Source organism: Cinclus cinclus, chromosome 20 (genome assembly GCF_963662255.1).
Source record: "Cinclus cinclus chromosome 20, bCinCin1.1, whole genome shotgun sequence".
NCBI classification, from domain to species: domain Eukaryota; kingdom Metazoa; phylum Chordata; class Aves; order Passeriformes; family Cinclidae; genus Cinclus; species Cinclus cinclus.
The window spans coordinates 1070794-1097240 of NC_085065.1; the positions used below are offsets into that span (position 1 = coordinate 1070794).

The 26447-nt window shown below is 48.5% G+C and overlaps 1 protein-coding gene across 1 annotated transcript; it reads left to right on the forward strand.

Moving 5' to 3' along the window:
* On the forward strand, positions 1–26180 carry LOC134052041 (heparan sulfate glucosamine 3-O-sulfotransferase 3B1-like). The gene is made up of 2 exons (XM_062506230.1): positions 1–443; positions 25562–26180. The coding sequence occupies exons 1-2, from the start codon at positions 1–3 to the stop codon at positions 26178–26180; spliced, it is 1062 nt and encodes a 353-aa protein (XP_062362214.1).
* Positions 26181–26447: the final 267 nt, after the last annotated feature.

Consider the following 26447-nt stretch of genomic DNA (forward strand, 5'->3'; position numbering starts at 1 on the left):
ATGGGGCAGAGCCTGAACCGCTGCCTCGATGTTCCCGTCGCGTCGCCGCCGCTGAGGCGGAGGCTGCTGCTGCTCTTCATCATGCTCTTCCTCTGGCTCTACATGTTCTATTCGTGCGCCGGCTCCTGCGCCGGGCTGACGGCCCGAGGGTCACCCGCGCCTCCCCGCGCCGCTCCGCCGCTGTCCCCGCTGCTGCCGGGAGAGCCGGGCGAGGAGAGCAGCCTGGAGGAGCAGCGGGCAGCGCCCGACGCCGGCAGCCCCATCTCCAGCTTCTTCAACGGCTCCGGTACCAAGCGGCTGCCGCAGGCCATCATCATCGGCGTGAAGAAGGGGGGCACGCGGGCGCTGCTGGAGTTCCTGCGGGTGCACCCGGACGTGCGCGCCGTGGGCGCCGAGCCCCACTTCTTCGACCGCAACTACGAGCGGGGACTCGCCTGGTACAGGTACGGGCCGGGCCGGGGCTGAGCGGGGTCCCCGCCGTCCTGCGCTCGCCGCCCCGCTTGGGGATGCGGCCGAACCGGGCTCCGGAGCAGGTTGGGGAGCGCCCGGGCCGAAGAGTAAATGTTTCGCTAAGTGCTTTCCCCCGAAAAAACAACTCCTAAAAATATCGCAAACCCAGAGCGTAACTTGCGGTCCCCTGGCGGCGGGGCGTCTGCAGGTTTTTCGCGAGCCAAACCGTATTTAATCTCTATGTAAAGGTTAAATATTGACTTAATATATTTAAACACTCTTATTCCGCTTCCAGGTCTTTCGGTGGAGCGTATTTTGCCTCCAGCTCAGGGTGTTGCTGAGGGATGCCTGGTGTGTGTCCCGGGTCGGCACGGGCTGGCGGGCGGTGCGCTCAGCGACCGCATGCTTGTGGGGCTTTTTACCCTGTTGGGGTTTTTTGTTTGCTACCTATTGGGGTAGGATTTGACGCGTTTTCTTCCCCCCCCCCCCCCCCTTTTTTTTTTTCTGTGGAGGAGACGATGTGGGGAGGGTTTACCTCTTTGGGAGTTTTTTGACACATTTGGAAGGGGTTTGAGCCGTTCCGGGAGCGCTGCCTGGGACTGGCAAGCGGCAGCTCCACGTTCCCGATGAAACTTCCCCGCTCGCTCACTGCGTTCAGTCCCCGTTAACTTTCTCCTAGCCCGTAATCGTCTCTGGAGCTGGTTGATCGCCCCAGGTCGCTGTCGCCAGCCCGGCGCTGGACTGCGGGAGCGGTGTAGGGTGTATTGGGTAACGGGCGCGTCGGGAACCGGATGAACCCTTTGGACTGGGGAAAAATTATAAATTTCTGGCTTGCATCCTGTAAGGATGGATGTAATTCTAAGTGATTTTGCGAGGAGCAGCCCGGTCCGGGGTGTCTGTGTGCGGGTGGGCTCGGCGGAGCGGTCGGCGGGGAGAAGCGAGATCGGACACCGAGCGAGGGGCGACCTCTGTTTCTGTGCCTTTCTCACCCTTTTGCGATTGAAGTTTCTTTATCGGGAGTATTCTGAATATGTCTTTCTGCTGAGTGTTTACAGGAATGCTAAAGGAGCAGAGGTGAAAACTTCTGAAGCTAGATGGGAGCTGCGAATTTACGTAATGTAACCTCTTTGTAGTCTTGAAACTCCCACCCGGCAAGTCCCATTAGGTTTGTGTCCCTTTCCTTAGTGTTGCCATCCCTCATCATTAAGTGAAATGAGTACAGGATAAGATCTGATGAGGAGGAAGTAATTTTTGAAAGCTGTTTCGTTTTAGGAAATTCTGCCGTCTAGGTGGAGGATGTAGCGTGTTGTCCCGCAGCAGCCCAAATTAAGTCTTTGTAAATTCAGCTGAGTTTAAAAACGTAATAATCTCGCATTTTGAAAGATAACTTGCATATAACAGAACAGAAAATCTGTCAGGATTTATTAGCAAAATGGTGCTGTATGTGTTGAACTCTGTTTTTAATTAGGCACCTAAATTAGACCATAAAATGGTTGATTAATCTTTTACAAGTAGGAGGTGGAAGGGGAGAAGGAGAAAATAATGCTTATGATTGAGTTCATTTGTTATCCCAGATGGAGTGGGTGAAAGCCACTATTTAAAGGACACACATTATTTTTAAATTTGGAAAACAGGTATTGTGTTTAACTTCCCAAAGCTTCACCGTATCGGCTGCTGAATTTTAAGCAATGCGGGCCCTATCCCTGCAAATACACTGTAGTTTTTCATAAGTATCTTTGCAAAAGCGCTGTTTTAGGTGAAATCTGACAAATCTGAGGTCTGAACGGCGATGCTCTCAAACAGCAGGAATAAGTGATGCTGGAAGTCTTGAAATCAGTCGTGTGTGATTCACCCCGAAGATGGGAGTGTGTCTGGCTGGCTGTCTGTGGGCTGAGACCTGGGTCAGTTAGGGGGGAACTAAAGAATGCAAAATACTTGGGGGAGGATGAAAATCAGCAGCCAAGTTGTTATATATGGTGTGTCATTTCTAACTTAATTAGAATTAGATGCAGAAGTTTGTTCCTATAAATTCTGCCATTTGAAGTCAGATCCTATACAGTAGTAACTCCAGCCTCTTGCTGCCTTCAGTGAATCTTGGCTTCTCAGCACTCCTCAAGAACTTGTTTATTTCTCCCAGACCTAATGAGGTCTGAATTTATTATCTTAGTATCCATAAGGAGATGTATTTATATTTTCTTGTTAGTGGTTCAGTACAGTTGGATTAAAGGTGCCATGAAAGGTGCATGGTGTCAGCATCGTGCAGTGAGCTGGGCAAGCCTCATCTGTGTTTTTCAGATGTTTTGCTCAAATCAACTGTACTTTGGAACTGGGGGAGTTACTGTGTCCTCAACATCCAGAGTGCACTGTAAATCCAATTGCTGGCTTTGAAAAGATGAAGATAGAATTTTTGACCCAGGTCTCATTTGAAGTGTATTTTAGCTAACTGGCTAAGTTTGTTTATATTTGTTCGGAGTTTTTGTTTGTTTAAGTTGTTTCTGCCATCTCAAATCTTCTTTTTCAGATTTTCAAGATACAGAGGCATCAGATTTACTTGTTTAGCTTGATTAATTCTTATTTTTGGAGATGATTTGGATTAATCCTGTTTAACTACTTATTTCTGTCTGAAGTTTTCATCTATCAAAAACAACTTTAGAGGGAGGGAACACAAACTTCTTCCTTGCTCCATGTTCTGTCAAGTGAAATGAAATTTGTTGCTGTAGTGTGGAAAGCAGAACACCATCAGGTGGTGCTGAGTATTGTTCCTGAAAAGCAGGGGGAAAGCAGGAAAAATTAAATATATTTTTTGATGGCGAGATAAATAAAGTTTGGTGGAAATAACTTCTGCATGCACACTGCTGGTTTCCTCCCCCCATAATGAACGCAACATGTTAACTGCTTCTAGTAAAAATAGGTAGCATGACAGAGGAGAAATGGGATCCAGCCACTATTACAAACTAATTTTTTTGAAGTGCCTTGAATTTTTGGGTAGTAGAGGAGTTCCCTCTTTGCGGCAGCAGGGAGTTCAGCTCCACAGCCTGTGTGCATGTGTCTGGCTGAGCAGCCTGCAGGGATGTCGTTGTTCTCTTTGCGGTTTGCTGTAGAGCGTGGTGAGGAGGAAAGAAGTGTTTCTTGCAAGCCTAGAAATTCAGTTGTTGAATTTATTTCCGTATATTCTTTATTTGATTCAACAGTGATGCATTTTGAAATGTCCGAGGGACTTGAAAGCCTGTTGTCCTATAATTAATGTAAGAAAAAGTGATTGTCATTAGTGTTACATGTTTTGGGTTTTTTTCATTTTTTATTGTGATTTTCAGCCCAGTGGGCTGTAACGCCTAGTCCCTCCTGCCTTGGGCTGGGCTGTTGCCAGCCCTACTCAACATCACTGATTTATATTTCAAGTCTGTAGCTCTCTGCTAGGAACCCCTAGGACCCCCCGTGCCGTGGCTGCGCCGGCTGTAACTGCGCAGCAGGACTGGGCTGGGCTCCTCTGCCTTTAGCAGTGCACCAGAGAGACCTCTCGTCCTTTTTTTCTTCCTTTCTCTTATGGAAAATTCTTAAAATGCTGGCGCTGGGTCTTCCCACTACTGCTAAGTTGCCTTAATTCATTCTCCTTGCTGAGACTGGGTGATTTGGATCAGCAGGATCAGGCCCTGCGGTGTGGTGGTCTGCAATAAACTGTGTCAAACGTGCATTTCTTAGACTCCCAAATTGCTTGGACTTTCATGTGCGAAGTGCTGCTTGACAGCAACTCCTAAATTGGAAGAAACTTCCATATTTTTTTTCCCCCATGAGCCTCCTTTTTTTTTTTCCCCAAGGAATGTGTAGGGTACAAGCTGGTGTTTACAGTCAACCAGACTGGGAGCAGGGGAAGAATAAGGAAATGATGGTTAAAAGTTTGGGGTGAAAACCCTGAGGAACCAAATCTTGAGCAAGGCAGGATTTTGCCCCTGCATTTGGCCATTCTCTGTAATCTCAGCTTTAGTGGAGGTTTAATAGCTGCTGCTTCATTGCCTTCCCAGTGAGGCATGGAATCGGCAGCACAGACAGAACTGTAGTTGGTTTCCATCGAGTGTCACACAGTTTATTGGCCCCAGGAAGTTTGGGAACAGTCCTGATACTCCGAAATGGACTTTGGGTGCAAGTGAGCAAAGGCTGGTTCCTGCACTACGTTCCTGTGAGTTCTGCTTGGTCAGAACAAGCATCTCCTAAGGGACAGATGTGTTGTCCAGGAAGGTTTTGCCAAAGAACTTTGGTATTGAGATTTTCTTTTCTTGATGTGCAAAAAATTTAAAACTTGACTACTTATTTTGCGTTGTGTTGTGTTTAAGCAACTGGGGACTTCTAATGGTCCCCTCAGAATCTGCATGGAGTTCAGTGCCCCCATGGCCACTGCAGCAGCTCCCTGTGATGTGTCCTGAGCTGCTGTGTAACGCTGGGAGGAAAATGGCCCCCCAAAAGAAGGGGTGTGCTGCTATAATCAGTCAGCAAGGCCCTTGTGCTTGCATGGGATCATTCCTTTAGATCTGAGGAGGGTTGAGTTGTTCAAACAGATGGCAAAGATTATTCGTGTTGCTGGGGTTTCAGTGCACTGCTCTGTTTCAAGCATGTTGCCCGATATGACGCACGTGACAAGTTCTTCCCAGCACGACGCTGGGGGGATGACATTGTCTGTTGTGATCGGGTTTCATGGCCTCACCTGTTGAGCTGCTGAACTTTTCAAAGTTGCCCAAGCATTGGGGGTGACGGATGCGGATGGTGGATCTGCCTGGCTAATCGTGTTAGCACAGGACCGCGTGGCCTGCCGGGAGCATTGTGCTCCTTGGCATGAAAATGATGGGAATGAAGACTCATGGGCTCAGCTCTGGGATTGGGATTTATTATTTTTTTTCTTTTTGAGTGGGCCATGGCAAGTGTCTGTAACACACACTGTGTGCTGGATATCTCAAGGCACTTCAGGCAAGGCTTTGTTTTTAAAAGCATCCAGCAAGCCCTGGGTGCAGGGGCTATAGAAACTCTACCCGAACCAGTGTTCTTTGGAGCTGCATTTCCAATCTGCCTGATGACAGGAATGTCCTGTATTTGGGCCTCTCTTGCTGAGCTGCTCTGCTCACTTGAGCCTGGGTTTGGGGCTATTTCCCCATCCCAGCTAGGAAGAAGTCTAATTTAATGACCGTTCAGCATGGGATATTTGTGTCTCCTGGTGGTGTGGCCATGGGTGACCAGTGGGTTCAGGTGATAATGAATGGGCCAGGGCCATGTGGGATGGGTAACGTATGAGTTCAAAGACCAACAAATAGTGGGGCACGTTGTCTCAGTGGTGTGATTAGTGGGTATGGGGCTATCAGCTACTACCTGTTGTAACCATGTGGGGTGTGAGGATGGGCTGGAGAGGCTTCTTTGGTTTGTGGGAAATGACTAATGACTGTACTGGGGCTTGCCGTAACCGTTGCAATTCCAGGTCTTTCAGCAGCTTGCGTTGTGTTTATTATCTTGCAAGAAACACCATGTGCTTTTTAAAGGCACTCAGCCCAGCAGCTGCCAGAAGGCAACAGAGTAAATGGACTTTACCTTAGCTTTCTTAATGGGAACAAGGGGTCCTGAGATGAAACATACTGATTATCAGCAGGCTCAGAGGAAAGGTGGGGTGAATTCAGGACAGGTGTTTGTGGTGGTGTAACTTTGCCATCAGGTAGTTACTCCCAGGGATGCAGAGACAAACAGGGAAGGACACGACATTGTGCTGTGAATCAGATGAGGGGAAGAAAAGGCAGTCAGGAGCATGGTCCCTCTGTCTCCACCTAGGGAGAGCAGGGTCTGCTTGGCTGGGATGTGCACTGTACCTTAGTCCATTCATAATAGTGATCCAATGGGGACAGTCTCTCCTGGTGACACGCTGGATTTGAGTGCACCCCATGGTGGTTTTCCTCTTCGGAATAGTACCTAAGGAGGAGGAAAATGAACTCAGTGATGATGATTTAGCATGTGGTGCCCTTGTACTGGGAAGGCCCAGGAGTGAGGATGGACTTTTGGGAGATGTGAGCTGGCTTGCTTGGCTGCCAGACCTTTGTTCCTGGCCTGTGGCCTCAGCAATCATTCAGAGAAGACCAGAAAATTGGGTGTTTGGATCTTTAGATGAAGTCGATGGGAATGTTAGAGGAAAATAGGTGTACAGATGCTGTTGGCAGATCTCACACTGATTTCTGGTAAATGAATAATTCCATTTTTTAAATCTTACTGTCGAGATACGTAAGCATGGCAGTGCTCTGCCGCGTGGTGTCCAGGGAAACTTTATTTAGAGAAAAATAATTCCAGGTTCTGCTAAATGCTTTGCATCTGCATTAACCCCCTTGGAAACACCCTGGAACTAGCCTGCTTCTACAGCAGTTTCATTTTCTCCTCTCTGTACAGAAAAGGGAGGGAAGAAGAATGTCTCTCCAGAGGGATGGTGTGACCTGGCCCTGGCATCGAGGGAGTCATTGCTGTTTGGCAGCGGGTCTGACCCAGCGTTTTTAGTTTGCAGCCTGTCTGGGGTGCAGGGCTGTGTGGCTGACTCTGCCCTCCGTGTGGCTTTTAGTGTCACACATGGAGCCCGGCTTTGTGCTGGTAGATGTCATCTTCCCTTGTCCTGTTCTTCTTGTGAGTGTTGTGCTGATAAAATTCCATAGGTCAGAGCTGTAATTTGGCCAGTCTTTGCTGGTACTGATGGGGATTTCTTTGAATCTACCAAAGTGGCTGCTTTCTAATATAAGTGAGCAGTTGTAACCTTTCCCTGGAACTGGCACAGGCTTTGCTTTCCTGTCAGTGCAGCAGGCAGCTCTTCCAGAAGAAAGGGAGAATTATTGTGCACAGGCTTTTGTTTTATATGCCAGTGTACAATATTGTAGGTTCATCTGTGCATTTGCTAGATCCTTCCTAAAAGTGAACACAAGGCCAAATCCTGCACTGCCACAAATATGGTCCAACAGTACTGAGTATGACTGTATTCTGCTACGCCAATTTCCTTTAAAAAATAGAATTCTTCATGTGGAAGTTGGCTCTGATGAGGACAAGAGTGTTCAGCAGCGTGTGGTGACAAACTGAACCAGGTCCCCAAGCATGGCTGTGTCTAATGCAGTCCAGAACTCTGCTTAGGGAAGGGCTTCAAGATCAGACCCTCAGTGCATATCTGTGTGACTGTGAAGAAAACGTCTCCACAGAAACCAAAATCCATTACAGTTATTAACTTAAATAAAGCAACTTGACAAGTTTTATATTAAAGTCCCAAGCTTTTATCCTCTTTTGATTATCAAATGCAAACTTGCATTAAAGCTTGAAAGTCTTGAAACTTGAAAACTTAAGACTGCAAGTGTGGGTGAATGGCACAGGGAGGTGTAGGACATGTTTGGAAAAGTGCTCATTAAGTGAAAGGGCAATTGCACTGGGGTTAAACTACAGTAGTATTTTTTGTTTGGAATTGGGTCCAGGGGCTGCGGTGGCTGAGCAGGCTCAGAGCATGGATCCTCCTGTCACTAGGGGGAGGACGAAACCCCAGCGTCTTCCTCATAAAGTGCTTTGCTGCTTCACTGAGCTATTAAATACTTGTTTAGAAACTGGCAAGGCCTGCAGCTTTGGCATGACTTCAGTTTGTTTTTCTAAAAGTGTATTAAACTTGGAGGGAAACCAGGAGGTGTTGGAGTAAACAGGAGGTGTGTCTCAGCCCTTTGGTCCCAGAGTGGCTGTACATGGTCCTCAGCTGGTTTGTACACAGGGCTGGGAACGCTGCTGCAGAACGTGAATTGCAGAGGGACCCCGTGACTTGCTGTGCCCCGTGTCTCTGCCTGTTGGAACAAACGTGCTGCCTGACACTGAGGTGCTCTGCCTCTGCTCGGAACCCCCTGCACATACCTCTGGTGCCACGTTTTGTGAATTGTGCCAGATTGGAGCCAGTCTCCTGAGTGCTAGGGAGTTCCTATCTTCTGCAAGTGGGTTGGAATGGAGCAAGCTCATGAAAGTCTCACCTGGAACCAGTGGGGCAGTGGTAGATGTCTGGGCAGCTCTGAGCATCCCTGGGCTCCTGCTCTGACTTTACGATGGCTAGACCAACCAAAGTGAGCTGCAAAAAGCCAAGCAGCCTGGGCATTGCCCCTTGTTGAGGATCTGCTTAGCAAAGCCCATCTTCCTTTTTCCCAGTGCAGTGCACTGAGCTTGTTGCAATGTAACACACAGCTTGGAACATCTCCCCCCCCCCCCCCCTTTTAATTTCCTTCTTGAGCTGGTCTGGTAACTAATGAGCCTTGGGCTGTCTGCATGGCATTTGGAGAAGCAGAGGGAATAGCCAATACAGGTTGTTGAACAGGGAAGGAATCCTTGAGAGGAGATAGCAGCCTTGCCAAAGCAGAAGTGGAATAGCCGGTTAGGGTTTCAACCTGGGTTTGCTGCAAGCCGAGAGGGGCTGGGAGCTGCTGTCTGCTCTGAAGCCTGGTAATTACAGGCTGGTGCTGCCTGGCCAGCCAGAGGCACAGGAGGAGCCACCAGCCCCGCGTGGGTGTCCAGGCACACTCGGAAGCCTTGGCCGGCTGCCCTGGCTGCACTGCCACTGCTGCCTCCCCCTAGAGATCATTTCAAGGTCAAACTGTTCAATGCAGTGTAATAATTAATTAGGGTATATAATCAGAAAGCTCATGCGGTCCTAAAGTAGATTAAGAGCCTGTGAGTTTCCTCTTCTCTGCCTTCCTCCCCACAATCTTCTTCTCCCGAGGTTCCTCTGCGAGTGAGCCCTGCAGTTGTTGCAGGCTCGGCTGTTCCAGCAGGGCTCACCAGTTGGGTTGAGCAGCTGCACAGCTGGGTTGGAGCCTAAAAATTATAGTGGCAGAGCAAGGCCTGCTCTGCCTCACCCAGTTCCCCCATGAAAGCCACTGCTGGTGTGGGAGGAGAGGGTACATGCCAAGTCCCTGCCTTCCCAGAGTGAATCGCTTTACTGGTGGTGCCTGATGTGGGAATAGCCCCATGCTGGGAATGGATGCTGGCATTTGCCTTCAGTAACAGGCATTCCAAAGCTCCTGTTGCTTTGGGACTCAGTATAGCAAGAGCTAAGCTGGACAGCTTGTTCCCCATCATGGGCAACATGGAGAATCTTCAGTGTGGGGTTCAAAACCTCCCCAAAGGCATGTTTGTGTGGTGTTTGCAGAATGGAGGGGGAAGAATAAGCTGGGCTGGGATTCCCTGAGGAGCTGCAGAAACTTATGTTTGTAATGAGGCTTGAAACTAAACCAAAACAACTATGTGACTTGTGACTCCTGGGAAGCTGAGGTTTGTATGGTATCAAAATTGATAATGGTCTTTTATTTATTTTCTCATGTATCTATCTAAAACTGGTCAAAACTCTCTCCAAACTCCAAACGTAAAAATTTAGGGATAACATTTATTTAAACTCTGTTATTTTCAATGTAGCTGCAGAAACATCTTAGGGAAAATTAAAAATCAGATTTCTTAAGCATAATTGATTAAGTGCTATCAAGGCAGTTGGAAAAGGGCAGAGCAGCTTCCAGCTCTTCCAGACCAGCCCCGATTTTACAGCAGGGGCATGTGCAAGGGCACCAGCAAAGTCTGATCCTTGGTTTTGCACAGGGAAATCCTTGAAGACCTGAGTGATCCCATGTCTGACTCCAGGAGCAGTGGGGGAATGAGCATCGTCACTGCCCATGTTTGCTCTGGATCCTCTTCTGCTTCCTGGGCCATCTCCTCATGCACATCTAGTTGACTGAGGGCCACCACCAGCAGTGAGGATATGGTGAAGGAGATGCCCAGAGTGATGGGTTCCATGTGAGAGCTTGTGTTTTGGTAGTGTAGGTTGTCCATCTCCAGCTCCCTGGGTCTCCAAGGCGGAGCTGGCTTTTCTCACTTTTCAAGCACGAGGCTGCATCTCCATCCAGGGGCTGGGGGCAGAGAGAAAGGACTTTGTGACACTCACAGTGGAGTCCCAGATGGGTTCAGTGTGGGTCCAAGGGGGTTGGGCTGTCTCTTTGAGAACTCAAGGGTGTAGAGATCAAAGGTGTGGGTGAGTTAATTACAATTCACATTTGATTTATCCATATGTTTGGGTATTTGAAAGGCTTCAATGGTCACACATTTTATATCTCTTAAGCCCATTGATTTGTTAATCTGACACTTGGTTTCGTCTGCCTAATAATGGCTGTCATTCAGTCCTCAGTGTTCAGGGAAGAGTTATTTTGCTTGGGCTGTGCTCCAAGGCCTTGGCAGACTGGGCCGCAGTGCTCTTTGTGTACCAGGGCTTGAAGGACTTGGGGATAATTCATCCCCATGGCTGGATCTGGAAGGAAATTGGCTCTGAATGAAAGCAAGGTGGGATGCTGGAGGTTGCTGGTGGGCTTTGGCACGTGTAGTTTTGCTCATAAGGTCCTTCCTGGTTGTCACTATAGCCATGGACCTGCCATCAGAGTGTGTGAGGTGTGAGGAGATGGCAGGGTTACCCTGAAAGACAACCCAAGCCATCAGAAATGGTGAGCAGGCCCTCTTAAATAGTGCCTGAGTGTTCTGGACTAGATCAAATCATTAGTATGGCCATGTGAAGTCTCTAATTATGTGGATACCTTTTTAATGAGAAGCAGTGCTTTGCATTTGTTGTACTTGCAGCAGAGCATCTCCACCAGCTGAGCCTGCTCTTTAAAGAGCTCTTGGCTGGATGTCACTGACTGTTTATGACCATGCCATGATCCCAGGTAATGACTGGGCAGAAAGGCAGTCTGCAGACAGACCTGCTCCTTCATGTTTCCCTAATTGGAACCTGTCTCCCTCCTTCACTGAGAATTTCTCTCCTTCCCAAGGCTGGTTTGGCTCCTTCTGCTTTACCCAGTCTTGCAGTGTCATTGAGGACCCAGTGGTGTGATGGCACCACAAACTTACAGCCAGATTGCCTTGATGAGCATGCTGGGTTTTTGTCCTGGAAAGTAATTGTTTTTTCTGTCTGACGCTTGATGTGAGGTGTCAAAGGGGAGGGAAGAGTCAGGAGGTTCATCCTGGCCTGACTAGAGGTGTTGGTGGAAAAAAATCTCGTTCTGGACAAATATTTCACTGTCCTGGTCTGTTTACCACAGAGAGATCTTGATTTCCAGTGCTACTTCTTTGTGAGAGCGAATCACAAATCTGTTAAGAAATGACAATCCCATTTGTGTTGAAATGCATTTAGGGATCAGTACTGAGAGGATCACTGGTGTATTAATTTGCCAGGCCTTTTGTTCCAGTGGGTGGCAAAATTAGTTCATCTCAATGAGGGTCACACTGATTGGGCCAGTGCCCAGACTACTGATGGTTCAGGTTGTGGTTAGTGCTACCCCTCCCTTCTGAGAAGGAAGCAGGAGACTTTCAGAAGTTAATTAGGTGTCTCAGCTGGGAATAAAGTCTATGCCAATTTTAAATTCTTGACTCACTCAATGAGATGCTGAGGGTAACAAGCAGCTGGTGAGTACAGGATATGCTTGGTTGGTTGAGCACCCTCCCAGTTTTCATCTGATGGGTTTGTTCATCCTTGCTGTTACTGGCCACAGGGAAGGTCCTCTGACAGTCAGAGGGGCATCCCCTTCCCTTTACCACAGAGGAGAAGCCTCAGTGCTGCAAAGTTTCAGGGCTGGTTTGGATGTTGCAGAAGAGGCAGGTGGAGTCATGCAGCTGAGGTTTGGCAGCACCTTGTTGGCGTTACTTGGCCTGTGGAAGGTGATCAGAAAGGGCAGAAAAAAACCATAAGTTGCTTTTTACATCATGAATATAGAAAGCTGGCTGTTTCTGAGCTGTTGTTTCAAAGGTCTTTGCTGTTCAGGCAGTGCTGGATGCCCATTGGATCCCTTTAGGTGCAGAAAGTGAATTCCTGGACATACTACATGGCTTTTTTGGAAAACTGTAGATGTAAATGTGTTTCAAGGTTTGTTTCAAGCCTGGTCTGGTCCTGACCAGCCTGTAAGATCCCTTCCCACATACTGTGGAAGAGCTAGTGGTCTCTGGTTCAGATGAGACATGGAAGATGTTCCAGGGCATGTCAGTGCACAGCGGGAAGTGCTGCTGGGTGAATAAAGTGTCTCTGCTCCCCTCCCTGCTTTGTTACCTCCATGGTGAGGAAGAGGAGCAGAAGCAGAGCTACCACCAGTCCCTTTTGGGGGCTCTAACTTAGCACAGTGGTTCAAGCCTGACCTTGGCATGTCTTACCCCGAGGATAGACAAATCACTGGGGATACTCCCCCAGCATCGGTTATGATCCAAAAAGGTGAGCGCTGGGGTATCACTCATGTCTCCAAAATTTATCAGGAAGCTTTTTTCTCTAGTTGTGGCTATACAGAGCAGGAAGGCTGGGCTTAATTAGGAGAAATGTGTGTCAGGGTGGCAAACAAAGTCCTCCCTGTGCAGGTGTTTAACAAAGGGCACCATTATCAGTACTAACTCATTACCTGCCAGTGCAGGCACGCAGATTAGGACATTTGTTTCTGTGTTGGGGAAAACACAAAAGATCTCTCAGCAGGGCTGTGATTTATGAATGTTGCATTAGGGGAACATGGTCCTACTTGTGTCTTTCTGGAGTGGCTGTTGACTTGTATTTCCTTTTGGGGTTGGCTCTTTGCTGTCTGGGTTTTTTTTCCCCACCTTCTAGCAGAGTTGGAGCAGGTGAAATGTGGTGGCTTGGCAGTGCCCCAGAGGAGAAGCAAAGCTTGGGAAGTTCATCTCTTTGTAGTGCTCTTCTGGGTAGAAATTTGTCAGGTGTTTCTGAGTGTCAGCTGTGGTGGACCAGGGTTGGCCACTCACATTCAGGTGCTTTTTGGTGGCTGGAGAGAGGCTGCTGCCATGGTCAGTACATGGTTACTTAACCAGGAAGTTAATTTATGAGTGTGTGCCATAAAAATCAATATCCATGTAACTGGCATGGACCCTCACCTTAGAATGGCCCAAACCAGAGGCTATTTCTCTTGAACAGACTCCTTTTCTGGGAAACTGGGAAACTTCCGTATTGCAGCACAATTACAGAAACAGTGTGGCAGATGACTGGGGAGTATGAGATGTGATCATCTCCCCTGCATTGATTACACAAGATGTGCCCTTTGGGTCCAAACTGTGGTGTACCCTGCTTGCTGGGCTCACCACCTCCAGCATACAGCAAAGCGAGTCACTGGAGCAGGGCCTGGAAGAGGAGGTACTGTAGGGATGAGGCTGGTGGGATAACCTCCTGTGGGCTACCTGGACTAGGAATTCCTCCTGGTGTCCTAGGCAGGGGCAGGAGCCCCAGGGTGCTCTGGTGTCACTGGTTCAATGAGCCAGGAGGATGTTCTGCTCCATGTGTAGTGGTGGGTAGTTGGACCCTTGGATTAGTTTGGTGCTGCTTGGTATGGGCATCTCACTCCTGAAACACCTGGTGCTCCTGGGACAGCAGCAGGTGCCTACAGGCTGTACTCATTCTGCAGTGCTGCCTCTGTGTGTCTCAATACCCACTTCTGCCTCCTGCAAATCCCAGATCCTCACCTCTCTGGGGCTTAACCTGATTATATTCCTTCCTTTTCTGCAAAGGAAGCATTTTCCCAAGACCTAGGAGGAAGAGAGATGTCTAGAAGATCTGTGAGGAGCAGTGCCTGGGGTGGTTTAGCATCTTTGAGGATTGGTGCTGTTGCTACAATTAAGAGAGCAAATTGGTGGTTGTGGTAGCTGTCTGGGGCTATGGACTTGATGGCTGAACCTACCACCAGGACTGGCTGGTGCTCCTGCCACACTGGTTGTTTGTGCCTCAGCCTTGGTTGCAGGGAAGGGGTGAGAGGGGAAGAGGTTCTGCTGTGAGCAGTGTGAGCATTCTTGCCTCTTGGACATGGCTGTGTGCCTGCTGTGGGGCAAGAAGGCTGACAGCAGGGTGTAGGCTTTGTTTGGGACTGGTGGGAACAGCCCAGTTGTTCTGATGGAGTTGAAGCCAAACCCCTGAGATCAGACTCTCTGTGTTAGTGGGGACTATGTTAATCCCACATCCTCTGCTGCAGGAGACCCTCTTGTCACCTGGGTACCATAGATGTGTTTTGGATATCCCACCATTATGATTTCTTTGTCTGCTTTTAAGCCTCTTCCAAGCCTGGCTTCCTTTGCACAGGCCTACTCTGAGCTGGCATTGCAAAAGCTGTTGGGTTTTTGTCTTTTTTATTTGTCTCCACAACTAAGCCAAGAACTCCAGACCCTGACTCTCTTGGTTTTTTTTTTTCTGGACAAGGACATCCCACGCTTGCAGGTGCTTACCCAGTCCAGATCCTGGTTTCAGCTTCCCATGAGTGCAGGATTAGTGCTACCTAAGTAAAGCTGAGTTCAGGAATTCATATCTCTGGTGCAAGGATGTTTTGAACTAGCACTCTTCAAGAGCAGAGCTTTGTCATGCAATGAATCTGTAAGTGGATCTATCAAATCTTTACATAGTAGGAGGTTAGGACACATAATGTTAACTCTAGGCTATAAATTCTTGAGAGAGGACAAGTTGCTGGTCTTGTTGCAAAAGAATAAGAGGCAGAGGCAGTCCAGAGAATTTCTTTTTTACCAGGAATGAGTTGTAGGCACTGAAGTCTCTCAGGATGCCTAAAATTCTTTCTCTTTTCGCCCTTTCAGTCTTTTTAATTTATTGAGAAAAAATGTTGCTGCAGCTTTGCAATAAACTCTTGCATATAGTGACAGTAATCTTGGCTTGTTACAAGCCTGCAAATGGTGCACCTCTGGAGTAGTTGCTCATTTCCCAGAGCCAGCAGAGCTGACCTACCTCCTTCTGGTGGAAGTGCTGGGGACTCACACTGGTGGCCTTCAGGTGCCAGAAGAGGATTGCACTGGTGCAGCTGAGGTACTCTTGCAGGGATAGATTCCAGTTCTACACTCGGCGGGTGTACGAAGAGGTCTCGTGGAGCAGGAATTAAACACATCCTTTGGTGTAGACACCGATAAAGGGGCTCTAGTCCCAGTTTGCCAGTTAGCTCAGTCCTATTTCCTGCTGAGTTTAGGGGATTTTTCCACCTTAAATCATGAGTTGCCCAGAACTTCCCTCTCCCTGCTCTGCTTTTAAACAAAACTAGTCTTTTTGTCCCTTTTGGGGGAAATGGATACAGATTAGAGTAATCTCACATGACTTGACCAGTGGGCAGCACAGCCCAGTGGTGGGCAGTATTCTAAAGAACTCACCCATAAACAGCAATTAGCTTTTAATTGTGGCACTGCCGCCTGCCCGGGGCTGCAGGAACAGCACTGGGGGGACCCTCGGCCATGAAAGGGGAGCAGCGGCGGCCGAGAGGAGTAAGATGCTCCTTTCAGCCCCACCCCCTTACTGTGCTCAAAAGCTCTTATTTTCAGAGCAAAGCACTATTGAAGCGTTGGGACAATGGAGCCCAAATCCTACTGGGGGAAGGGAGATGCTGGCAATTGCATCTTTTGTTGCTGCTCCTTCTTTACTTGCCTGTGGCCTCCCACATCCCACCCCTCCAAGAAATCCACGTAGATGCTGGCTAGATGATAATGCAATCACTTTCTTGAGACCTTGCTAATAGGATTATAATTATTACTGGAGATGAACTGGAGTGAATAGAATATTTACCATTTCATCCTAAATTATTGTAAATCCCTTCAAAGCAGCCCTTTGATATGTAAAGTGCTGTCCTCTTTCCCCAGTGAAGATAATTATTTAGTGGAAGTTCAGAGCTTTTAAGTATGGTGGGGAGTAGAAAGAGGCTTCCATGTTTACATAAAGAGAAGAGGAGGGCCTGTGTAATGAACTAGGGACATTGATGAATATCTTGCCTGGCTCCAGCAAAGGAGGAGGGAAGGTTCTTGCTTAGTAGTTGTAACATCTCACCCTGTTATTTGGGAGAGAGGTGAAAATTGGAAATTTGGCCCTTGCTAATCCAAAGAAAGCTCTACATCCCTGCAGCCAGTGTTCAGTTGGTGCATGATCTACCCAGTGACAGTGGCAGCATTCTGAGCTTGTTCTGTAGGGCTGGAAGAATTTCTTCTTGAGTAATGACCAAGTAGCCTGGGAGTCCTCAGCCTGGCATAGAGATTTCCTGGGGGAAGGTATGGTACTTGCCAGACTCAGAGCTAGGCTGGAGATGCAAGGAGGGATGGACTGGTGTGATGGTGCAAGGACTGGGGTTATGGTACAAAGGCAGGGGCTGGTGAAAATGGGCATAGCAAGGAGCCTTGCCTTGGGTGGTCTGTGCATGGAGAGGTTCAGGAGGAATCACAGAATGTCCTGAGTTGGAAAGGACTTTGAATATCCCCTCATATCATCCCCTGCAGGGATACCACCCACTAGAGTAGATTTCTAAAGGTCCCATCCAACATGTCCTTGAACACTTACAGGAATGGGGCAGCCACATAGACAAGAGGCTGGAAGAGAGATTGACTGAGGATTATTAGGTGGACAAAGTGGATCAGACAAAAGAAGGCCCCTGGAGCCGAATCTGGATGGAGGCTGGGAAAGCAGTAGGGGACAGTGTGTGATGCTTACCCCATTCTTGCTCTGCCCTTTTCCTGCTCTGGCCAGGGCTGGAGATCCCCAGGCCACAGGAGAGGACTGCACCCTGTGGGCACATTCATGTGAGTGTCTGCAAGGAGGATGCTCTTCTCCCAAGTTTCCAGGGTGGTCTCAGCTCCTTGAACCCGTCCTTCCAGAGGCTGCCTTGCATGGAGCATGAGCTCAGATAGGAAGGAGGATGGCTCCAATCAGCCGCCTCCAAGACCACCTTTATGTCTTTGTGTTCAGTACCAAGGAACGGGCATGTCCCAGGAGTGATGGCCACATCACCCACCAGCCTCCCAGGAGTCTTTGTGGAACCTGGGCTTCTCTGCTGTGCTTCCTGGTGAAAGCATAAGCCTGTCCTTGTCAGACAAGACTCCCACCAAGTGTTTCTGCTGATCTATGCTATTCCTCCCCTATAGGTTGCAGCTATATGGTACACCATATGTGGCACTTGGATGCAGAAGGCAGCAGCCCTATGAGGAGTAGCATGTCATATGTTGGTTATGATACTGCTTCTAATTAACCCATTTAATCTCATGCAGTAGGGGAGGCATTAGGGTGAGAGATGTGTTTTGGTTGGCACAGGATGGGAGGCTGCCTTTGCGGCAGAGGCTGGTGGAGCTCATTACACCCATTGCTGTTCCCAGAGGGACAAATCCTCCATGGATCAGGCCCTGCTTTGTCCAGGTTGGCACTTGGATGCTGCTGCAAACTGTCTGTTCAGCTCTGTGGCTGGGTTAGATCCCCGTTTCCCAGCATAGAGAGGGTCAAAACTCTGTGGTGGCTTTTAGGTCTGATTTGAATGCAGTGTCTTTTGAAGAGGTGGACAAAGTCGTTTATTACAAAAAAACCAAACCCTAAACCCTGGTATTTGCAGCAGTGTGTTGCCCCCATCTTGGGGCACTGCCAGGGCTGTTTGGTGTGTCCTGGCTGTGCCACATGGAGTGGGGACGAATGGGCCCATCTGTCACTGCCCCGCATCTCCCCACTCCCCAAACATTTGATGGGCTTTTTATCCACATCAAAGGAGCTTAGATCAGACTCCACAGCCACACCAGAGCCTGTTCCTGTGGGGTACGTGGTGATGCCACCCATAGCCAACAGCTCTTTTGTCCCATTAAGTCCCAGAGCACCTTCATGTAGGGTACTCTTCACACACCATTACTGTCTTCTCCCTCCTTTAATCCCCAAAATTCCCCAACAAGTGAAGGGCACCTAGCAGATTTGGGGCCAGGGAGCAAGGAGGGTGGGAAAAACATTAATTTCAGGCCAACATATTTCTTTTTCTCCTTTCCCTCCTCCTTCACCTACTCCTTCCTCACCCCCAAAGTTCATTAATTCCCATCATCTGGTTTGTGTAATCGTTGTGACGAGTGTTTGATGGAGCTGGATAGGGTTACATCCATTTCAAAAAGGCCGAGGCTGGTTCCCAGCCATTCCCTTTTATTGTTGTATAATTTGCCAACCCAAACAACAGACTCCTGCTTGAGACAAAGGCATACGTTACTCTTACCACTGGTCATAAAAAGAGGAGGGATGGCCTGCTACTGTACAGGTCTGTGGTGCAACAGCAGCTGAAGCCAAGGAAAATTTTGGTAAGGTGATGTGTCAAATAATAAAGCAGCAAGCACTCACACTCCCAAAGAGGAAGTTTCTGTTGCTTCTTCTCTCTATTTCTTCCTCTTCCTCCATCTCTCTCATTCCCCCATCCCATTGTTGTCACCAGAAAGCAGAATCAAAGCAAACAAGGTAATTTTGAAGCCAGTTGACCTGTGTGCAGGTGGCAGGGTTTGTGATGCAGTTAAAGCACTTATTACTTTAACAGCCTTTCCCAGAGCTGGTCAGGTTCTTGCTTTTAAGGAGTATTGCTGGGATTCAACGGTTTTGTGATCAGCCATGCAGGGAAAAGGACCTGGTAGGATTGGGATGGGTTCAGTGTGGTGGCCTCAGGAGCTGAGCTAGTGATATGTTGGGATTTTGACCACCAGAGCATCTCTGAGCTCTTGCTCATGGTCAGGTGCCAGTATGGGGCTACAGATGTGTGGTTTCAATCTAGCTCCTGGCTGCTCTTACCAGCACTGTGCATTTTTCCTGCTTTCTGACAGCAGTATGCTACCTCAGAAACAGGGATCAGCTGGGTATCACCTTGGCAGAGAGGATGAACTGTAGGGCAAAGCTACCACCAGTGGAGGCACCATTCCATTCTTCTCTGGGTGTCTACAGCTCTTTTTCAAGATATTAGAATTGGCTCACATGGCCTAAATTTATTTATTGACACGGGGAGGAGAGAAAAGGCAGAGAAGCAGCAGGGATCAGAGTGAGAATTGGCTGTAGCAGTAAAGCCCTCTGTAAAAATGTTTGTCTTAAGGTGACTGTGGTGTGAAATGAGCCCTTTGGCTTTGGTGGGATCCTGACTGGAGCAAAGCTGAACAGGACCATGCTGGGTTGGAAATAGGGTACCAGACTGCCCCTGGGATTGGGACAAGACAGAAGGAGATGCCGCAGACTGGAAAGCATCAACTGCTGAGGCAATGCAGCTTTAATCTCCCTCATCTTCTGCACTTGATTCCTCAGAGCTGTTCCAAGCAGGCACCACCGGGCCTGTTTGCTTTCCAACCTGTAAATTAAAAATGCAGCAAAAGTCTTATATTCATCATGTGCATTAAGTTGTACCACATTCTGGGTTGTTCTGGTTCTGGCTGTACTTTAGCTTGGTGTCATCTTGGCTTTTCAAACCCTCTGTTATTACTCTGGAGGCTAAAAGATGTGTTTTCCCCTAGGATGGGAGAAGAACTTTGGTGTTTGGCTTTGACATTTCTATTTACCTTCTCACCATAATTTTTCAATCTAATCTATGCAGTTTCTTGGACAGCCTCTTGAGAGGACTAGGCAGGAGGCACTTTCCCCAGAAAAAATCAGACTGTCAAAATTCAGTTTTCTCAAAAGGAATCACATTTTGTCTTCTTCAAACATCAGTGAGGAATGGAGTAGAAACTGGCCAGAAATAAGTTGGATGCTTTGTGTGTGCAGTGCTGGGTTGCAGATGGTTCTGGGTTACAGACCTGAATTTGGCCTGAATGTGGCTGATGTTCAAAATAGTTTGACGTGCTTTTCCTCCCATTGCCCATATTTTCCTTGCTTCTAGGGAACAGCTGTGGAGGGAAAGTCTAGAAATTTTGCACTAAAGGTGGTTCTTGCTGTATTTTCTGGCAGAACTGCTGTGGGGACTGCTGTAAGTGCTCCCCAACCTGCATCTCATAGCTGCATCCAGGTGCTGTGGTGTTTTATCCTGACCCTAACAGCACTTCTGCTTTTTTAACCCCTTGCACAGATGTCCATCTCCTCTGGGAGAGTTTTGTCACCTTTTGCTGACGGAGCTGAGGAAGCACAGAGGACTGAGGTAGTGTGGTGCTGTGGAGCAGAGGTGTTTGAGACTGGGATGTGCCATGGCTGAAACTGCATCACAGGACAACCTAATTTTAAGACTTACCTGTGGAACTCATTACTTGAATTTGTTGGAGCAGGGGGAACATCTCCCAGAGGGGTGCTGGGTGGGAATATATCCAGCATGAAACCTTCCTCAGAAAGGAAAGCTCATCTGCTCAGCCCTGGGGCTTGTTGGGCAGCAGGACACCTGAGTGTGCTGAGGCTTGGCCGGGCAGCCTGACGGGGACCCCTGCCACGGGCAGACACTTGTGTCTGCAGCCCCCCAGGCTTAGTCCTGCCAGGGGCTCCAGGCTCTGGCAGAGTGGGAGGGTTTATCCCAGCAGGTGTTTGCCTTGGCAGGAGGAGCATGGGGGAGCCAACAGACATCCCCAGGGATAAAACCAGACACCGCTGTTGTGCTCTGCCCTGCATTGCTCTGTCCTACCTGTCGCAAATAGAGCGGCAACAGGTTGTGGGGGTCCCCTTGCCCCCCTGGCCTGTTCCGTCTTCAGAAGTAGCAGCAGATTAGCCTGGAGCCCCTCTGTGCAGACAAAAGCTGCCACAAAGGGCATTAGGCTTCAGGATTGGATTACCATGTGGCCACCTGTCATCCCCACTTTGTAAATTTATCTCACTCTGGGTCCGGTTTTCACATTGGAGACGTTTGTGCTTAAAAAACCCCCACAAAATCCCCTGCCCAGCGCCCCTCCAAGCAACAGGCTGGCTGAGTTCATCTTGGTATTCCTTCTTATTCCAGGTTTCAGAGCTGTGTGGGACTGGGGATTAGGGCTGTTCAAATGAAGAGAACCTTTATTACATTAGTTTAAGTGGTTAATAGGTAAAGTAGGCCAATCCATCTTTAGACTAAGCCTATCACTTTGCCTATGAAGGGTGCAGGCTTCACTGAGGAAGTGTTCATTAGAAGAAAAGCTTTTTTTCTGTCCCTCTTGACACGTTAATACCTCAGGGCCAGGGGCTTGCTCTTTGCCTGTGCAAAATTCATAGCTGTGCTCACACAGCAACTTCCTCCCCTCACTGGGACCCAGCTGCTGGCAGTTCTGCCCTAGTCAGCAGTGCTGAGCCCCACTAGTGCTTTGTTGGCTGGGCTGGGTGGGGAATAAAGGATACTGGGAGTCTGCTGGTCCTCCTCATCCTTATTTCCTTCTTCCATGCTCAATAAGCAGGTGCCTCATCCCTTTTCAAGCAGGAATGTGGGGACGGAGTTCAAATGAAAGGTAGAAGCAGTGCTTTGGTGCTGGGACTCTCTGCTGTGGGATGTTCTCAAGGCCAGAAGTATTTGTGGGTTTGAAAGGATTAGACAGTTCATAGTTTCTATGAAATGGGATGATTGGGATGCAGATGCTGTCTCCAGAGGCCTTTGAACTCCAGGTTGCCAGAAGGCAGGAGGATAACAAGGCAGGAGGGATGGCTTGCCAAGGTTTCCATACTGTATTCTCTACTACAGTTTCTGCTGTGGCCCTCAGTGGTGTCTCTATCCAGCCCTGGGGCCCAGCTGAACTCCCTGTTTTTTCCCACAACCAGTTTCCTTCTGTCATCTCCCTTTGCTTTCCCATACCCAGTGGTAGCTGCACCTCTGCCTTTCTTACCTTGTGTCAGACAGTGCTGGCAGGAGCTGACCATGTCTCCATGGTGCCTCTGAATCCTCCATGGAAACAGGCTCCACAGCAGTCACAAGCTGCCCCAGGGTGATCTGCATCCACATCTGAGCTAAAAGCAGGTTTCTGCTGGACCCTACTTCTTTTTCCCATGGGGCTGTACCGTGCCAAGGCATCGTAGCTTCTCACCATCACAGCTCCTCTTTCCCAAAGCAGCAGCTGTAGTTTAGCATGGCCCTTGCTGTCTTGGAGTCTGAGGAGCAGATATATTCAGGTTGGGATCTGGTGCTCCTTCCACCAAAACCTATGTCCAGTGTGTTGTGTTGGATCTGCAGCGCTCTGCTGGGCCAAGTTGCCCTTCTCCAGCTGTGGCTTGAATGGGAATAAATACTTCTTGGTGATTTTTCTGCCACTGTGAGTTCAGACCAGCCAATGTACCAGTTCCTTTTGTCCCTGAGGCTCTACTGTCTCTGGCTGCCAGCAGGATGGTTGGTGCCTCTGTGGGAGATTATGGAAATCATGGGAAAGTTCCTCACAGCTGACATGCCCATGCAATAAAATCTTGCTTTCCTGGATGTGGTGCTGTTAGAGGTTCAAACCACATCCATGGGCCACAATATTTGGTTTCACTTGCAGCCATCTTCCTTTCATGCAGCCACTTTACCAACAAAGCGGAGTCTGAGACAATCTTGAGGGTCTTAGTTTTGAGTTATGCCTGGCACCTATGTAGGTACAATGAAGGGAGAGCAGGAGCAAGGGCTTGAGGGCTTTTCTTGGTGGATCCAGGTCTTGTACATGGGTTGAAGGTTCTGTTTCTACCTCCGCTCACCTCAGCCTGTGTTGGTCAACCTGGGTAGGTGTGTCAATGTGCCTTGTTCTTCTTTGCTTGCTCTGTTGGGTCACCAGCAAAATGTTCTTAAAATACCAAGAATTCAGGCCCTCTCCAAAAATAACACTCTGGGAGGTTTAGACTTGCCCAGAACTGAGTGCTTTCAGCCACAACTGCAGTGTGGGTCCAGGAGATGAACTGCTCTGCAAAGGGACTGACATCAGGCCAATGGATGCCTCCTAGGTGAAGAATTACTCCCTGCTTTCTTCCACTTATGGTGTGCTCCTCTGCATTTGCTGAAATGCTAATTAGGAACCTGTGTTTCCCAACTGGATCAACTTACTTGGCATTCCATCCCCAGCAATTTCCTCCTGTTTCACAGCCCAGCCCTACCCAATGTCTTGTGCAAAGAGGGGAAAAATAAACCTTGCATCATTCACATGAGACTGATAAATACTGGCTGTAGTAGTCCTGGAGGAGAAATCAGTCCCAAACGCAGGGCCCCATACAATCAGCAATCGGATGAACCTGACCTAAAGCTTAAGGGCTTCAGTGCAATATGGGCAGGGCAATCTGAGAATGTTTTGGGAAGCTTTCTCCTCTCTAGGCAGGTTCCAGGCCGTTAAGGAATTCATGGGAGGAAAACAACCTCTTAAATCAAACTGAAAAGCAGTCAGTGGCCAGTGCAGGATGTAGAACTTGGGTTTAATGTGACCATTAAAGGAGACACCACTTAATGAGCAAATGCTGAAATCTGCATCAGCCCATGACAAATTTAAGAGTTGCTCTAAGCATTATTGACTGGCCCTATTCTGTGACAGCATTATGGGGTTGCAGAGTTGGCCAGAAAGGAGAAGGATTAGTCAGAGTTTTATTCTGGTTGCTGTTTTTGGCACACACGCTAGCTCCTGCCTTCCAGAAGTTCTCACATCCCAGGTATCTGGTAGACCAGCGTGATTTTTATCTGCATGTGAAACTCCACTTGTGTGGACTTGAAATCCCAGCCTTCAGGGTTGCCACCATCTCTGGCCATGACTGGAGGTTTCCTCAAGCTGATATCCTCTTCTTCCACAGTCCAGCTTGTTCATCACCACTTCTCCCACAATGCCAAGAAGATATGGCACAGGGACTGTCTCCCACCTTGGGCGTATGGAGAAGGGACTTTATGGGCAGCCTCTAGGCACAGCTCACAGGGAGGATGGAGGTGCAGCCACTGGGTGCCCCTAGCCAGTAAACACATTGCACAAAGGCAATGCCAGAAGCTGATGAAATAAAATATCAGGTATAGTGTGAGCTCACCAATAATTGCATAAATAACTAGTGACCAAATTTCATGGACATGGGATGATTTCCAGTGCAAACAGACCTCTCATTCTTGCATCCCCTGTTATTTGCCCTCAGAAGAGATTGGTCAGCTTTCTTCCCTTGAGTCCTTAATCAGGGCAACCGTTGGCTTTAGCACAAATTATCATTGGCTATTTTAATTGCAAGAGCCCTGGTGATCTTTGCTGGGGAAGCATAAAAGCAGTGAGGGAGAAGATGGCTGTTGGGAACAGCCTCCATATGGTGTCATATGGCTGAGGGAAGCACAGCTTCAGGCTTGCAGATCACACACTGGCTGCTTATTTCTCTGTGCTGGGTGGACGCTTTGAAAACTTAATCAAGTTTTATAGCTTTAATTTTGTGCCTGACTCCCCTTTTGCCTTTTCAACTGTCTCACAACCCAGAGCAAATGAGTCGGTTTGGGCTGTAAAGGGAAGGAACTGGCAAATGGTCTGAAATATTTTGACTTGCCTAGTGAATGATAGGAAAAAGTGACTCTTTCTGCTTTATACCACTTCCATCATTTCTGCAAGCTCCCTACTCTTTCCCCATGTGGTTAATTAGAAGTAGCCAGGGAATAAGGTCGAATTGCTGAAAACTTTCAGTTTTAAAGTACTTTGTATGGTATGTCCTTTGGAAGGTATGTCCTGCTCAAGCACTAAGGTTGTGTTCTCCACAGTTTTATCCTATATCCTGACCTACTGTAGCCTGTGGGATGGTGCTGGGGTGGGGTTGTCCTCATTGTCTCCTGGGCTGGGATGCACTGAGGATGCCATGGGCAGCTCTTGATGACCTTTCTAGTTCACATAGGAAATAACCGATAGGGAATAGTAAAGCAGAGGGTGAAACTGGGTGCAAGAGGACACCTGTGAGTGTAGTCCTGCTGTTGGTAAGCCAGGGAAAAATTCCACCCTCTTGCCTGAAGAAAGCTTTGCATTTGGGATGCTAAGGGAAAGTGAGGTGTACATGCTGTAGTTATTTCCTGCTTTTCTGCTGTACCATTCTCTCATTCCCATGGGGAAATGGGCTCTGAACTGGGGCTGAGGTCTCAGTGGTGTTGACATGAGTCAGAACAGCCACCTGGTGCAGCTCAGGACCCATCCTGACTGGTCTAGAGCTGGTGTGGTACTTGCAGCCACAGTCCAGGTGCAGATTGTAGCTCAGCTAATCCACTCATGGATAACTGGGGAATTACTCAGATGGATTTCTAATATGGTGGCCTTTGATAATAATCCCCCCCAAATCCCTAAAACAATGGGAAATGGATTTCTCTTTATGATCCAAATGGCCTGTGGAGACATTTTAGGGAGAAGAATTCTTGTGTATGTATGTGTGAACATACATGTAAATGCATATGGATATGTTTGTTCCTCTTCCTTGCCCTTCTGACCTATGTCTGTGTTCTGCTGGCAGGGACCTGATGCCCAGGACACTGGAGGGGCAGATCACCATGGAGAAGACCCCCAGCTACTTCGTCACCAAGGAGGCCCCAGCCCGCATCTCCTCCATGTCCAAGGGCACCAAGCTCATCGTGGTGGTGCGGGACCCCGTGACCAGAGCCATCTCGGACTACACCCAGACGCTCTCCAAGAAGCCTGACATCCCCACCTTTGAGAGCCTGACCTTCAAAAACAGGACTACAGGCCTGATCGACACCTCGTGGAGCGCCATCCAGATTGGCATCTACGCCAAGCACCTGGAGAACTGGCTCCTCTACTTCCCCATCGGGCAGATCCTCTTCGTCAGCGGGGAGAGGCTCATCAGTGATCCTGCAGGGGAGCTGGGCAGGGTCCAGGACTTTCTGGGCCTCAAGAGGATCATCACTGACAAACACTTCTACTTTAACAAAACCAAGGGCTTCCCGTGCCTGAAGAAGGCAGAGGGCAGCAGCAAACCCCACTGCCTGGGGAAGACGAAAGGCAGGACCCACCCTGACATCGACCAGGAGGTGGTGCAGAGGCTGCGGGACTTCTACCGGCCCTTCAACATGAAGTTCTACCAGATGACAGGCCAGGACTTCGGCTGGGACTGAGCCTGCCATGGGAAAATCCCCCGTTGTTACTTGCCCAGCACGGTTTGCTTATATAAAGAGATATATATGTATGTAAAATGTACAGAAATCTATTTTATAATAATTTATTTTTAATTCCTAAGCAATTAATTCACTAAGCTGCCTAACCGCACTGGCTAGAACAGTAGCCTGTAACCTGTTTAACATTCCACGGTGTTTAATTCTAATGTCTCTCCTTTCCTTGTTTTTTCCCCTTCTGCTTTTTCTTTGGTTTGGTTTGTAACAGAC

Coding starts and splice junctions, on each gene's coding strand:
- LOC134052041 (XM_062506230.1), top strand. CDS start 1: ATGGGGCAGAGCCTGAACCGCTGCCTCGATGTTCCCGTCGCGTCGCCG. Junction 444..25,561: donor CGGGGACTCGCCTGGTACAG/GTACGGGCCGGG, acceptor TTCTGCTGGCAG/GGACCTGATGCCCAGGACAC.